General features: G+C 60.0%; 1 protein-coding gene across 8 annotated transcripts in view; it reads right to left on the bottom strand.

Annotated features, from left to right (window-relative positions):
- Positions 1 to 15,490, bottom strand: part of Syt7 (synaptotagmin 7) — a 60,968-nt gene that overhangs the window by 22,299 nt on the left and 23,179 nt on the right. For 2 of the 8 annotated variants that reach the window (XM_047516784.1, XM_047516786.1), the window contains exons 3-6: positions 11,690 to 11,769; positions 7,883 to 8,014; positions 6,794 to 7,018; positions 3,155 to 3,523 (exon numbers count right to left, since the gene is read on the bottom strand). In XM_047516784.1, coding sequence (XP_047372740.1) covers positions 3,155 to 3,523; positions 6,794 to 7,018; positions 7,883 to 8,014; positions 11,690 to 11,769 — 806 coding nt within the window. The remainder of the gene's footprint in view (positions 1 to 3,154; positions 3,524 to 6,793; positions 7,019 to 7,882; positions 8,015 to 11,689; positions 11,770 to 15,490) is intronic. The other 6 variants (XM_047516785.1, XM_047516788.1, XM_047516789.1 and 3 more) reach the window with 6 other exon arrangements.

Raw genomic sequence — 15,490 nt, 5'->3', positions numbered from 1 at the left:
CGGAAAAGCAAGGGCAGAGAGAAGGTGCAGGAACTTGGCAAGATGCGGAGAAGCCTGGCGGGACTGTTGGAGCACCTGCAGCGAGCGATTGTGCTTTGAGAGAGGCACACAGGGCAGAATGGGTGGGCAGGCAAGGAGAAGGTCAAGTATCTTGGAGTGGACAGCAGTCCGAGGTCGGAGATCACGCTGCACACTTTGGGTATGGTGCATTCTCTGAGAACCACTGGACAACTGCCCAAGATCTTTGCTGGGGTCACCTGCATTTTCCTGGGAAGAAAAGGAAGCGTAGGTGGCCGCTGCCTCTCAAAACCATTGGAGTCTGTGAGCACTTTCTGGTTGCTTTGTGGAGCTCACCTGGCTTTATGTCTTTCATGAAAACAAAGGAAGAGGCGTTCTCGGATGGGGCAAGCAGGAAAGCCAGTCACAGGAAGGGTCAAAGGAAAGATGACAAGATGGATGGAATGTTCTGGAAGGGAGAAGATCCTGGGTCAGGAATCTACCACTTCAACCACTGAAGGAAGGCAAGAGCTTGCTGGTATTATTCCCCAAAAGGGCACTCCAACAGGTGAGAAATGGTCTCTGCCACAAGTGACCAGAGCACAGGGGTTGTGGAGAAAGGAAGATTCCGCAGGGACTGAGCACCCGGAGGAAGCTGAGGAGCTGCAGGATCCTTCTTTGTCTTTGTGTCTTTGTCCTGGGCACAGATCTGCAGGCTGACACTTGTTCTTGCATTTAACTTTTGGGGAGCGACTCTGCCACTTCCCTAAGGATGAACCCTGTTTCCTTTGTTCTGCTCACCGGTCCACTTTCAGAGTTGGTAAAATTCCATTTGGCTGCTCAGGAGCTGGTGAGCTGGGGGAAGGCAAACCCAGCGAAAACAACATGTTTTTCCCCGGTTAATGCATTTTTCAGATACTCCTTTTGCTCTTCTTAAAAAACAGAGCGGCCTCTGCATAAATACCCAATTTGTCATTCTCTGCAGTTTTGTGGGCCACAAGGGTGGGACAAGGGGCAGGAGCCAGACAGTTGGGAGAGAAGCTGGCCATGTTGGAGGGAGCTGTACTCATTGACAAAAGGGTGGGGTCCTGCAGGGTGTGGACAGCCCTCCCAATCTGACACTCTGAAGGGGCCTCAGTATTGGGAGCAAGGGCAGAGTCTCAGAAATGGGCCACCTGAACTGCATGGCACAGGTCAGCAAATGGTGGTGCATGGCCTGTTTGTATACAGTCCACAAGCTAATGCTTTGTATATTTTATTTATTTATTTGTTATTTATTTATCCATTCATTCATTTAGTTTTGGTACTGGGGATTGAACCCAGGGATGCTTAACCACTGAGCCACATCCTCAGCCCTTTTGAATATTTTTATTTTGAGACAGGGTCTCGCTGAATTGTTTAGGGCTTCACTAAATTGCTGAGGCTGGCTTTGAACTTGCGATCCTCCTGCCTCAGCCTCTCGAGTGACTGGGATTATAGGCATGCATCACCATGCCTGGCTGCTTTTTATATTTTTAAAGGGCTAGGGTAAAAAAGAAGAAAGGAAAAAGGAACATGTGATGGAGGCTACACGAGTCCTGACCGCTACCGTAATGGGCAAGTAGAGGAGGTGGGGCTGAGAGGTGGGGTGAGCTTGGAGGCAGGTAAGGGGAAGGAGCGCTGCTGTGTGGCAGAAGTGCAGGCACAGATCTTGGCAGGAGAGTGACACTCATCAGGTCCTGGGTGACAAGGAAGGTGAGGCAAGGAGAACTTGGTACTCAGGGCTCTTCCTGCAGCTGGGGAGATCCTGAACACAGCCTGAGGCTGTAAGGATAGGAAGCAGGAGCAGAGGGACGTGGGGCCCCAGCGGGCCTGTAGACCAATTCCTTGAGTCTTCCAGGTCCACGTCAGGGCCACCACATCCATCCCAGGCAGGAGACTTTGCCAGGCATCTTGTCTGCTTCAGGGATCCAGGGGATTCTGAAGGGTCAGCAAATAGGCCACTCTGATTTGTCAAGGAGAGACTAGCCAGCACCTGGCTAGGCTGGGGCCACAGGGCTCTTGCATGAGCCTGGAAAGCTGGTTCTTCTGTCCAAGGGCCTTTTCCAGGGGCATGGCTCCCGTCCATCCTGGAAGCTCTGGCTGGACTCTGAGCTGGATAGACAGATGCTCTGAGGAGTTTGTACGCCTTCCAGATCCCAGTATCTTGCCCCAGTGAGCTGGGCCTTTGTCTTGGGCTTACCATTCTTCCCCCCTTTCTCCTCTCCCAGGCTTACTGTGCTGGTCACCAGCTCCTGAAAAGGGCTCTCAGGGGAGACCCCAGAGTGACCCCAGAGCCTGGAAGGAAGCCCATGTTAGGCTGGAGGGTGTGATGCTGGGCACTACAGCCGCACCGGCCTTGGGCTGAGAGTGAGTACAGGTGCCCAGAAGGCTGCTGGGCAGGGGCCCACGGGTTAGGGCAGGCAGCAGGGGTGCTAACAGCCGGGCAAGTGGCTAAGGTCGGATGGATGCTGGTGGCGGGTTCCTTCTGGGCCTGTGCGCTCGAGAGAAGGCTGCGGTTTACACATCCAGAAGCGCTGGGAGCATCTCAGGTTTGTCCTCAGGGGATGGGGCATTATGGGGAAGAAGCAACCCTGGGAAGCCATGGCAGGCGCTGGAGGACAGGTGACTAGAGAAGGTCGAAGAGATAGGGGACAAGGCTGATGGCAGGGACAGGGGAAGTGGGAGGGAGGGAGGAAGTGTGGGGCAGAGTCAGGTTACAGAGAGGAGGGCAGGGCTCTGGAGCTGGAGTGGCCTCAGGGTGGAGAGGGGTAGATGGGACCGTGGCAGAGGTGAGGCTGGCGGGGAGGCCCAGAGCAGCCCGGGACTGACCGGGAGGAGACGGGGCTCAGGGACTTCTGTGACATGTCTAACGTCTCCATTTAACTCTGGAGGGGTGGGTACTTTCTCTGAGCCCCGAGCAGGTTCTGGGGTCTTCAGAGTGGAGGTAGCTCAGGTTACAGGGATGCTCGGGCACCAGCCGCGGAGGCTGCCGAGGGGACCCCTGAGATTGCTTGGCACTCGGCCAAGGATATGAGGCCCAAGGATGGCACGTGACCAGCGGCTCCCAAGGAGATTTGGGGGGAAGGAGGCTGGAAGGGGAAGGTCGGGGGCTGGCCCGCTCAAGGGGAGGACTTACAGGAAGGATTTCATGTCCAAGCCTCGGTTTCGAATCTGCCCCACCACGTGGTCCCAGCTGCCTGGGTTGGAGCGGCTGCGGCCCCCGGCCGCCCGGTACTTGGAGCCGGCCGAGGTGCCCTGCCGAGCCTGGCCCCGGCCATAGGCCCGGGGGTTGGAGCCCGGTGCCGAGGCCGCGTGGGCCTGCAGCTGGCCCAGGCTCTGGCTGGTGGTGGGCTGGCTGGGCTGCCGGCCCCGCTGGTGCTGGCTCAGGGGCTGCTGCAGGCTCTGCTGCCGCATCAGGGTGTGGGGTCGCTGGCATCTCGGCTCTCCCGCGGAGCTGGGGATAGACTCAAGGGTAGTGGCCGTGGACAGGGTGGAGTCCTCGAAACTTGGGGCGGGTGGAGGAGAGGAGAGAAAGGAGAAGCAGGTGAAGGGATCACAGTGCAGGAGAAAGAAGCCGAGGGCCGCAGGGCGCGCTCAGCCGGACCTCGCCGAGCCGCCATCCGAGTTGTCGCTGCCGCCATCGCTGCTACTGCCTCACCCAGGAGGCCACACGGCCCGCGTGCCCGCCCTGAGGCCCCCAGGTCGGCCCCACCGCTCTGCCCTCTGGCCCCGCTCGGCTAGCGCCCTGACACCTCCTGTCTGGGCCGGCCTCTCTGCCCACCTGAGGGCGGCGGCTGCGTGGTGAAGGCAGGTCCCTGGGCCCGAGGCTGCCTGTGGGCTTGGAATGGAGCTGCTGCTGCTCCCTGTGCTGTCTCACAGGGGCACCAGGACAGCCTGTCTCTGTATACTACGTACTGCTGCCCTTTGGAGACGTGAGGAAATCCAGGCCAGCGTCCCGGCTGGCCTAGTAATGCCTGGTAAGGTGGAGTGGCCAGCCAGCCTCAGAATCTGTCCCTGGAGGGGAGGGAGGAGTCCTGGGCCCGCAGACCTCTGCTCTGAGGTCCAGGCTGCCTCAGGAGTCAGGCTCTGGGGCGTAGCTTTGCCCAGCATCCTCTCCTGGTAGCTTGGGAATGACTCCCGGTCAAGAAGAGGGGACCAAGGAAAGAGGACAGATGAGGGGAAGTCCCAGGAACCACTTATCGGCCACTTCTCCCAGTTCTGACAGTGCACTGGGGGAACTATCTTGTCTTATTCATGAGGTCCACCAGCATCTCTGGAGAACACTGGGAAGCTGGGCAGGAAATTGGACCTGGCAGGTCAGAGGCAGTGTAGGGTCAGAGACCTGGGATCAAAGCCATCTCTGCCACTTACTCACTGCAAGATTTTGGGAAAGTTTCGCCCCTCTGGGCCTCAGTTTCTTCATCTGTACGATGGGAGTTCAGAACAATGGTACAACTTGAGTCACCTCCATCACAGAGGTGAGGGGAAGTGCTGTATCTGTGAACACTCCCAGGCCAGAGTCTGAAGTCAGGAGTCTGTGGTTTCCCTGGACATAACCTGCTTGCTTTGTGCCCTGACCAGAGATTTCAGCACATCCCACAGGCAGGGCCAGAGGCAGGCTGTCACTAGAGCACCAGAGACCGGGCCACAGCCTGACCTGAACAGCTCCAGGTCAGTTGCTTCTCCTCCCTGCACTTCAGAGTTCAAACCTCCTCTTCCACTCCAAGTGCTTAGGGCGGGGGTTGGTAAACTGTAGCCTGTGGGCTGAATCCGGCCCAACACTGCTTTGTAAATAAAGTTTTACTGGAACACAGTCACTGGCGTGAGTTTACAGACTGTCTGTAGCTGCTTTCGGGCTACAATAGCAGGGTTGAACGGTGTGAGACAGCTTGGCTTGCAAAGCCTAAGCGTTTCCTAGTTGGCCCTTTATTGAAGATGTCTACAGGCCCCTGGTCCAGGACCACCGGGCAGCTGAGCACCCCTGTGAGTACCTGAGAGGAGGTCCCAGGGCCTTTGGGAGCCACGTTCACCACGGCAGCCAGACCTCAGCTTTGCTCACCCCCTGAACCTACCCTGGGAACCAAAAGACAACAGTTAGGCTGCCCCTGTGGGCTGAGAGAAAGAGAGAGAGAGAAAGAGAGAGCGAGAGCGAGAGAGCGAGAGAGAGAGAGAGAGAGAGAGAGTATAGTAAAGAGAGAATGAAAGAGAAAGAAGAAAGCAAAACATGGTTTCAGCTGCAGTCTTGGAGGGGCAGCAACCCTGCCTGCCTCAGGCCTGGAATCAGGGCTATCACCAGGGGCAGGCCCAGGTCTGGCTGGCCAGGTAGGCCCATGGCTCCCTGGGGGCCGGCAGAGGCAAAGGGAGGACAGCACACTGGCGGCCTCCTCCCCCTCCTCCTTGCTGACCTCATTTTGGTTTCCTATCACATCCAAAATTAGTCCAATTTACAACCTCTCAGTCACAGGAAACTAAAACTGGTTCCTTCAGGCCTGAAGCCAGCAAATGGCATGGCGGCCTAGCCAGCCTCGAGACTGGTCAGGGCGACCTGGGGAGAGTGGGGCACAGGATCTAACTCTGGCAGGGTGTGGGGCTTTCCTCTGGGACTTTCCTGAGGCCGGATGTGAGGGGAGAGGTAGACGTGGTTCACTTAAGCCAGCAAGCAAAGGACGCCTCAGCCTGGTGGCCCTCAGTGGTCCTGCTGGTGGGACTTGTAAAGAGAACCAGGAGGGCCCGTATTGCGCAACAGGAAGGCCCAGGGCTAAGAAGGGGTCACGGCTATTGGCATGCTAAGGGGGTGACTGATCCACTAGCGGGGCTGTTCCACTAGCTGAAAGTGGAGCCCACATGCCATGCATGAGAATGGCCACAGTGGAGGGACCTAGGACTGGAAGGGCTCCACTGTGGGGAACTGGACGTTCCTAAAAGCCAAGATGAGAAAACCCTGCCCCCGGGGGGGTAGGGTGCATATCATCATAGGGACCAACCCTAGCCTATGTCTATCACCCGAGAGTGGGACTGACTGACAATCTCAGACAGCTCTTCTGCCTGACATCCAGACCATCCTCTGGCGTCTGGAGAGAAGCTAGCTGGGGCTCAACAACCCAACCTCCAAGAACACCCAATCCCAGCAGCTGACAGTGGGACAGCTCACTGACCAAGACTGGGACAGCCAGTGGGGATGGCTGAGATGAGATGAGCCAATGGGGCGGCTGGCTACTCATGGGTGAAACTCTGCAACGGATGGTGTCATGGTACAAGCAAGACTGGGGTAGGCTGATGGAGTCACCAGGTGGTCCAGAATGGAAAGGCTCCAGGTTGGGTCTAGAGCCATCTGCTGGCTGAAAGAGGAAATGCCCAGGGGCTGATGAATGGCAGAGACGGCTGAGGTGGGCTGGCTCCACAGGGTGGGTGGTCTCATGGTGCCACTACCACGGGCCTGCTGCCTGACAGCTGAGATGGGGTGGCCAGTCAAAGAGGGTGGGATGGCCCCAGGACTGAAATGAAGCTGCTCCGGGCAGGGAGAATGGAATGACTGGTGCTGGCAAAGGAAGAGACGGATGGGTAGCCGCCAGAGGCTGAAATGGAGCCGCATGGCTGAGTTAGTTGTGCCCAATGGCAAGGCGATGGGAGGATCTCACGGAGGAATGGAATGAGCCAGAGGCCGAGGACGGCACCTCTGGGGGCAGCAGCGGGCATGCCAGGGGTCCCGCTGTCCACCCTGGCGGGGGCAGGCCTGAGCTCGCGGCTCCGGCGGCCATGGGGCGCCATCACTCACTTGGACAAGTTGAGCTTCCCTGCGGCCAGGTGGCTCTGCACCGTCCGCCAGCGGCCTCTCCCCGCCTTGCCACCGCTGCCCGGCTCGCTGGGGGCAGCCCCGCCGCTTCTCAAGGTGTCCTCTCCGGGTGGTGGCACCGGCGCCGGCTTCTCCCCCAGCCGGCCTTCCCGCTCCACCGCCAGCCCCGCCACGGCGGCCACTTTGGCGCCCGACAGGAGGGTGCCACTGAGGCATGCACGAGGCAGCCCGGCCAGAGGGCACCGGGGGTGGCGGTGGGGGAGAGAGGACAGGCCACACGTGGGGGTGGAGGGGTGGAAGAGGAGGAGAACAACGACAGATAAAAGGAAGAAAGAGACAGCGAGAGAGAAGGAGAGAGACAGACGGACAAGAGACAGACAGAGAGAGAGAGAGAGACATCAGCACTGCAGATGGGTTAACAGTGGAGCCTGCAGAGGAGAAAGGGGCACCGGGTGGGCTGGGGTCGGAGAACAACGCACCACGACAATGGAGGGGGGCCCCTCCCCACCGCCTGGGGCAGGGGCGGCGGGGGTAGGGGAGGGCAGCCACCTCCAACTCTATCCCACAGGACAACGGAGGGTTAACGACGGAGGAAGAGCGGGCTGTCCAGGCCAGGAGGCCCCCAGGCAGGGAGAGAGAGAAAGCCATGTTAGTCAGAGTTCATCACCACCACCACCACCATCACCGCCACCACCGCCACGGACCACCGACCACCGACCACCGACCACCAGCAGCCACGGCAGCAGCACACAGCAGGGAGGAAAAAGCGAGCCACAACCGAGAGGGAGGGACCGAACGGGCAACCCCATCCTGACTGCACAGAGGGCGGGCGGGCGGGCAGCTGGGGCCAGGTGGCTGCGGAGGGGGCTCTCCTGCGTGGCTGGCCCTGGGGCAGGGGCGGGACAGGGCAGGCAGGCGCGGGGCAGGAGGGGTTGCTCGTCTCCATGGCCAGCCTGCCCATGGGGGGCTGGGGGGGCAAGGAGCAGGGGAGGAAGTCAGGGGGCCGGAGGGACGGGGAGGAGGGCGTGCGCGGATACTGTACATATGATCAAACCAGGTAAAGTCACTCACTTGAGGGACAGTCGTGGGTCGCCATAAGGGGCGTAGGGTGAAATGTTTAGAATAAACTCCTTGGGAGGGTAGGAACTCCATTTCTGCTGCACTGTGCTTTCATTGTTATTCCAAAAGTCTCTGTCTAGATCGCTGGAGGGGCAGAGAGAGAGGGGAGAAAACAGGGAGATACAAGAAGAAACAAGAACGCCAAGTCCTGCGGGGGCAGAAGGGACGTGGGACGGGGTGGGCACCCTGAGGGCGGGGCTTCGAGGGTCTGCTCCTGCAGGAGGAAGAAAGGCAGGCGGGCGCCACAGCCTGAGCGGGCACCTGTTCACGCACACACGTGTGCAAGCCCACACACGCACACACGCACACACGCACACACTGGAGGGCCGGCCGGGAGAGGCCGAACAGGGAGGAGGCAAGCTGCGGATGGGCAGACGGGAGCCTCGCGCCTGGGAAGCTGGTGGGAGAGAGAGAGAGACAATGAGAGCAGGCAGGAGGCGAGGGGGCGGGGCCTGGGGGTGGGAGAAGGTGAGGCGATGGAAAGTAGATCCGATCCTGCTGCCAATGACCTCTCCTGGCCTCAGTTTCCCTGCCTGTCAAAGGAGAAGGCTGGCGGCGCTCTTCCCCCTTCTCTCCACTGAGCTGCCCCTGCCCGTCTCTCAGCCCCGCATTGGCCTCCTCTGCCCTCTCGCCCCCTCTGGCGAGAATGGGGTGCAGTGTGTCCGTGAGATTGGGGGTCTCTGTGAGCTGAAGAGCATCTCCACTCAGGACAGACGTGGTGCTGGGGTTAGACCCCCGGGAAAGGAAATGCCCCTCGACCTTTGCCTTGCTGAGAAAAGCCCGGCACAGGGGGCCTGTTCTGGGGGCTGCGTGGAGGCTGCCCTTCTCTGGATGGGGATGATGTGGGGCCTCAGCCTCAAGTCCCTGGCTGGCCAGCTAGGACAGCCCTGCCCTGTGCCCCTGTCCTTTTCCAAAGTGGAGCTGCGGGGCTCCTAGGAGACTCTCACCTTGGGGTCCCCACCCCTCCTGCTCTGCTTGTCACGCTGGAGGAGCCAGCATGCTAGGCACGTACAGAATGTGGGGACTTCCAAGAGAGCAAGGTGGCAGAAGTCTGGGCGGGCAGAGGGGGTGGCCGGAAGACCCTAGAAGTCAAGAACAAGAGTCTCCACCACTTTGTCAGACTCCTAGGCTTCCAAGGAACAGAGAAAAGAGAGGTAGCTCCCAGGCCAAATGACCGTTCTGGAAGGGAGCCATGTGTGACCCACAGGGGAAGGGGCTCTGGGAGAAGTTGGGAGGGTGCCTGGAGGGGGCCGAGGCAGCAGGCCAAGGGCAGGCATGTTGGGGGACGGGCACTGTGGGGGCATGCCCCCGATGACCAAGCAAACATGTTCTGGGGGACCTGCTTCTTTCCCCACTGAGAATTTGACCTTGGCCTTGGTTCTGCATCTCAGACTCAGGAGCAGGGGCCCAAAAGGTGACAGACGCTGAGCTGCCACTTAGGCTCAGAGGAGGCAGCAGCCTTAGGCCTCCCTGGTGTAGACAGGGTCTGACTGTGCGGAGTGCACACTGGAAAAGCCTCCTGGGGGGCTGCGTGCGCGACGTTCAGAGCGCCAGCCCTGAGCCAGCTCACGGCGTCAGTGAGGGCTGGGGTAGGCCCGGGGGAAGCTGCTCCCTCGACAAATGACCGGTCCCCATCAGGGCTGTCCTTTGGGTACCTTGGCCACAGGGCACCACAGGAAGGTGTGGGTGGGGCCTCCCTGCATCAGGCATGTCACAGAGATGGAGCAGGTAGATGGCCTCCCTTCCCCTTCTCCCTTCAGATCTCCAAAATCAAGAGTGGTCCAACACTGGGTCCTAGAGAAAAAGATCCTCCAGTGTCATCGTTGCCAGGCTGGTTTCCTGCCCTGTGTTCCATGGAGCTCCAGGGTCCCTCGGGTTTTTCACTTTGGCACAAGAAAAGAGGATCTCGATTAAAGAAGTGTGGGGAACACTGGTTCCTTTCCTGCAGGACTTGTCAGAGTCTTTAATGTGCCAATGGCTATCAGTATCACCGAAAGGGAGACAGGGTATGCTGTGTTCCCCAAACTTGATTGCACGTGGAACCCCTGAGCCATGGTAAACCATTAATCATTTATGGGGCACAAGTGCTCCAAGGAACACAGTTAAGGAAACACTGATAAGGAATGCAGCTTCCCAGAATCCTTCACGAGATGATCCCTTGGGCAGGTCCTAGGCCCACCAGGAGTTGTGCAGTAAATATATAGCACAGGCCCGGGAACGTGGGTCAGATGGACATGAGCAGGGACTTCCTCTCTCCTGGGCAGGGGGTACAACAGCCCAGCGGGGTGGGGGTGGGCTTGGGTTGTGGATGGTGGGGCTCAGGGTACAGAGGTGGGTTGGACAGTGTTGCTGTCTCCCCTTGTCTTGGGGAACCCTGCTCCTCAGGGCCCCTCCAGGATTCCTGGCTCTGCACGTGCGCCCTGTTCAAGCAGTTTTGCTCCCCTGGCAGAGACAGTCTCTCTGCCCCGCCAGTGGCTGTGGATAGCCCTATGTTGCCCTCACACTGTCCCTCCCACCTTTGGAAAGCTGGGGGCCTGTGCTCTGCAGCAGCCCCTGAGACCTGGCAGCTCTCGGCTTTGAAGACAGAGAGCACGCAACCAAACCAGCTTCAAAGACTCCCCGCGGCCTCCTCCCAGCCTTCCGCCCACCCAGCCGTGGTGGCCCACCCTTCCCTCCCCCCACCCAGACACACACCGCGGTTTCTATAAAGGGCCCAAACAGGGTCAGAGCAAGAGATGAAAAAGGAGGAGGGGCAGGGAGGGGGCCCTCCAAGTGGGAAGGAGGGACCCAGAGGGACAGCGGCAGGAAGAGAAGAGAAGGAAACATTTGGCAAGGGCGTGGGACGCGGGCGGGGTGGGGGCGGTTGTGGGGCAGCAGGCCTGGAGGCAAGGAGGGAAGGGGCTGGGGGTCTCGGCTTCCCGGCAGAGCCCCTCAGCCAGCAGGTTTGGTCTTGGACGGGCTAAGAGAGGGTGACCCATCCTTCCCTGGGCTTTCCAGGGAAAGCCTGGGTTCCATAGGGAGGAAAGGGCTGGGATGGGATGGCTGGTGGGCACGGAGCCTCCGGAGAAGGCCTCCACGCCAGAGCCTTGCCCACTCCCACCAGGAGAGCAGGGCCTTCTCGGGTCTCCCAGCGACCCTCAGTAATGGGCTGGCCAATGGGTCTGCAGGGGGAAGCCAGCCCTGTCTGCCACACGGGGTCCCAGAGCAGGTCAGAGGCAGCAGGACCTGAGGTGGGGACAGGGGAGGGAGGGGCCTCTCCCCAAGGCTCTGCTTCCAGTGAGGCCCGGCTCTGGGACGAGCCGGGGTCCCCAGGTTGTCTGCCCCACCCTCCAGTCATGGGTAGGATCTGAGCAAACAACCTGAGCCCAGTAGGAGGCGGCTTCCAGCCCAGCTGCAGGGGCTGGGGAGGAGCCTAGAGGTTCAGGGGACCAGCCAGGGGTAGGACAGGGGTGTGATATGAGGGTTGGATGGAGGGACCAGCAACCAGACTTGAGGTGGAGCGTGACAGTGCTGGGGTGGGGACAGCCAGGAAAAGGAACTGGGGGCTCTGAAATGTCATGAGGGACTGGGGAACACAGGCAGAGGAGGAGGGTGCTGGGGTCACCCCAAGGTGCCGGGAGTGTGCATAGTGGACTCTGAGCATGGCCTGGGGGTGAGTGGGACGCTGTGGATCGTGTGTGGGGTCAGGTCTGAGGAGGGGAGGGGCTCCTCCCACCTGGGTGGCCTGTGTGCCCCCCACGCGGGCAGCCTGGCACCTACTTGATGGCCTTCTTCTCACTGCGCCCACGCCCTGAGTCCGGCGTGCCCACCGTCTCCAGGGAGTTCTTGTAGCGTTTGCCCTGTGGAGACAGCACCAGGGTCACTCTCAGGGGCCAGGACTGGACTCTCCCCCCTCCCCAGAACAGGAACCCCAAGGTAAAGGGAGGAGATCAGAGTGCAGCCTTGGCAACATGGTCCAGGGCCTGTGTGTGGGCATCACCACCGGGCGGTGCCAGTCCCAGCAGTACCTGCTCCCTGGCTGGTGGCTCCTGGGCCCCAGCGGGCTCTAGGACCTGCCTGCCACCCACCATCTGCACCTCAAGCCTGACCCCCAGGTACCAGGCTCCTCCTGTCTGCCCGGCTCCTGGGCCTTGGCCTGGCTCCCAGAAACAGTTCCCTCTGCCATGGACAGACGGCTCTCAGGCGCCTGGCCACGTCACACTGTCCACGTCACCACCCCCAGATGGTGGGGGTGGCACCCTGTAGGGCAAGGTTGGCAGTGGCCAGTGACGTGAGCAGTGGGGGCGGGGAGAAGGCTGCGTGCCCAGTCCTGCCCATGCTGCCTCCGTCACTGCCTGGGGCTCCCTGGGGCTGCGAGGGCCTTTTGAAGAGGGGCTGTGGGAAGAGGCTGTGGGCATGACTCTGACATGGGCGTGGGTGGCAGCCTGCCCCCGGACATCCCCCCGAGTCCCTCAAACCAGCAGGAGGAGGCGGCTGCGGGAGGGCAGGGGCCGGACACCCAGGTCCTCCAGCTAGAGGAAGGGCCACGCTGCAGCGGCCAGTGGGCCTGCCTGCCAGGAAGGTGAGCACCATTCACCTTCTCGGTTTGGGTTTCTAAATTTAGCTCATGCAGAGCCCGGCCCCATTAACATTCCTGGCTGCCACCAAGCGTCCTCACACGCACCCGTGGGCCCCGGGTCTGGACCGCGCTCCAGGCTGATACAGGCAGCGGAGGGTGGAGGCTGCCCGGGGCGGAGACTGTCTCCCCCGCTAGGTCCACTTGCCCACTGGCACTGGCCTGCCCCTGCCTGGCTCAGTAGGGACAGTGGGGACAGACAGACACACATGCTTCCACATGCTTCCTCGACACTCTGTCATGTGCACCGGCACCACAGCCACAACAGTCAATTATTTCATCCTCCCAAAAGCAAAATGAGAGTCATCAGAGTGGCGCTTCCCCGGGTTCCTGCCAGCTGCAGCCCCTGCCCGGCCACAGGAGCTGTCTGTCCAGGGAGAGGCCAGGGAGCTCCCAGGACAGGGTAGGGGAGGGCCCTCGCTGTACCGCCAGCACCCTTACATCTCTGGAGCTCCTGATCTTGGCCCCCGTGATGTCAGGTGTTCCCTGTGCCACTCTGGCCAAGTCCCTTCCCCTCTGATCTCTTTCCTCTTTCCCGAAATGGTGTGATATCACTAGACGCACTCCCAAAGGATGATACGCCCGTCCCAGACTGCACTGTTTCTGGTGGCTCGCTTCAGCTCCCTCTCCCTGGAATGGAGCCGCACGAAGGCAGAGCTTACTGCCCCTGGTACTGAGAGGGGGCCTGGCACTCACCAGGCAGTTCTCAAAAACCATCGAGTAGACGCGCCTCTTCTATGGACCCACCCACCCCAGGGTCTGGACCCGGCTGGCGCCTCTGAGCCAGAACCCGGAGTTAAAATTCAGAGCTGCTGGACCCTCTGGGTCTATAAAAGTTGTTCTCTCCCAGATCTCTTGTCACCCCCATCATTACCCAGAAGTTCAAATTTCACACTATTCCCAGTGCCGACTGGAACTCCTAGGGGCCACGCTGTCACCGGCAGGACCCTTGGCAGGAGCCCAGCATCTGCTCTTGGGCAGCACTCCAATAGCTGGGGAAGGGTGGGCCCTCCTGCAGGCACCGCGGCGCTCCCCTCGCCCCGTTCATCTTTCTGGTCTCTATAGGAGGACCTGCCCTGGTCGACGCCCTCTCCTCAGGCTAGTTGGCTGCCCCTTCTCCAAGGCAGCAGGCCTGGGCTGGGTTGGTGATCCTGCTTCATCCAGGACATTCTGGGAGCTTCTGTCTGTCCCTCTTCCTCCCACAGCTCAGAGAACCTTCCCCTCTGGCTGCAGCTATCACTGGCAGCAGGAGGATCTATGGAGAAGAACCAAGGCAGGGCTTGATGGGGGGGCGGGGGGACTTGAATAGGGCAACCCAAGCCAATAGGAAATCCAGGAAGGTTCAGGAGACATTAGGTGGCTGCAAAGAAACCCATACCACCAGCGGGCTTAGCAGGGAGGGGGCTGGCCAGGCTGATCCAGAAAAAGCCAGCTGGAGATTAAGGAAGTTATTAATGTTTGGAAATGGGATCTGGGCTGTCAGGGTATCACGTCACTGCTGCTGAGGGGACAGGCAGGCAAGGAGAACCCAGCAACTGTGTGTGGGGACAGCATTTTAAAGCTCAGTCCATGGAGCAAGGTATAAAGCTCCATGACACCCGGGACCCCTGGGGCCAGGGCTGGAGGTGGCAGGTTGGAGGGCTGAGAAAGTAATGCTCTACTGAGTCAAGAAGGACAGACTGTACCTTGGAGCCTTGGGAGGGTTCCTGGCTGGTGGCTGGGGGCATGCTGGGACCAGGGAAGAGGCTGCCTCTGCATCTCCCAGCTCTCCCTGCACACTGGCCTCCTCCAGCTCCTAAAGCTGTCATCTTTGAACTCTTGTCCCCAGGTTTTGCCCTGAGTGGGGCTGAGAGTGGGGTCTGTTGTAACCTGGTCCTGGAAGGCATGTTTCAGCACACACACACACACACAGGCACGCGCACTGTGCCACACGCAGGAGAGGTTGGGGGGATGGGGGCAGACCTCAGCTCCAGCCACACAAAGATCTGATGATATAACCCACATCTCACGGATCAGGATAGACACAAAAACACACGCACACACACACGTTGCACCAGTGCCCTTAAAGTCAACACCCTCTGCACAAATCACACACATACCCTGCCCCCATGCACACGCAAGGTCACCAACAGTGCCTGCTTTCCCCCACCTTCAAACACTGACAGAAACAGCCAAATGAGTCATGTAACACACAGGTCTGCAGTGTAAGCTGGTTCCCATGGCCTCAGAGGATCCTTGCACACCAAGGCATGTGGCCAAGTTCCCTCTGCCACCTCCCCTGAAATTCTGAGACAGGGGTAGACACATGGGACCTGGGAACAATGCATGGCAGCCAACCAAGGACCACACACCTGTAGGCAGGGAGCAGGCCAGGCCATGCAAGCTCGAATACATGTATGCACGGAGCTGGTCTGGCCTCTGTGGTTCTTGCCCAGGGGTCAGAGCTGCCTGGTGCTCAACAGCCCAGGGTGGATGGAGAGGTAGACTCCCAGCTCCTGAGTTTGCCTTTCTTGAAGGAGATGCTAGGTAATGGGCTGCTTGGGTCTCATAGTCCCTTACAAGATCCCATAACCCTTTCCCAAGGCTATCTGCTCCTCCTCTTTCTCCATGGTAGTGGGGCACGAAGCCCTCACCCACTCAGTGCCCCTGGCCATGGCCCTTACCCTTTGTACTTATGGCCCCTCTGGAACTGGGCAAGGGGAGAATGGGGGTCTCCGATGTGGCACCCTGTCCCCTGCTCACACCATTCTCCACTCGGGATGGAGGATGCCTGCAAAGCCCCGCACCTTGGACACCTCTGGGCCCACCATATATCAAGGGCGCCCCCTGTGGTCCCCTGCAGCCCACCACGCTGCAGGGCAGGGCTGTGGAACACCACGTGAGTGGCAGGGAGCCGGGCCTGCGGGCAGTGGCCCTTGCAGAGCTGCGGGCTTCGGGTGGGTGAG

This window comes from Sciurus carolinensis, chromosome 11 (assembly GCF_902686445.1).
Source record: "Sciurus carolinensis chromosome 11, mSciCar1.2, whole genome shotgun sequence".
Classification (NCBI taxonomy): Eukaryota; Metazoa; Chordata; class Mammalia; order Rodentia; family Sciuridae; genus Sciurus; species Sciurus carolinensis.
The sequence above is the reverse complement of the archived record's forward strand: the minus strand, read 5'-3'. Positions and strand labels throughout refer to the sequence as shown.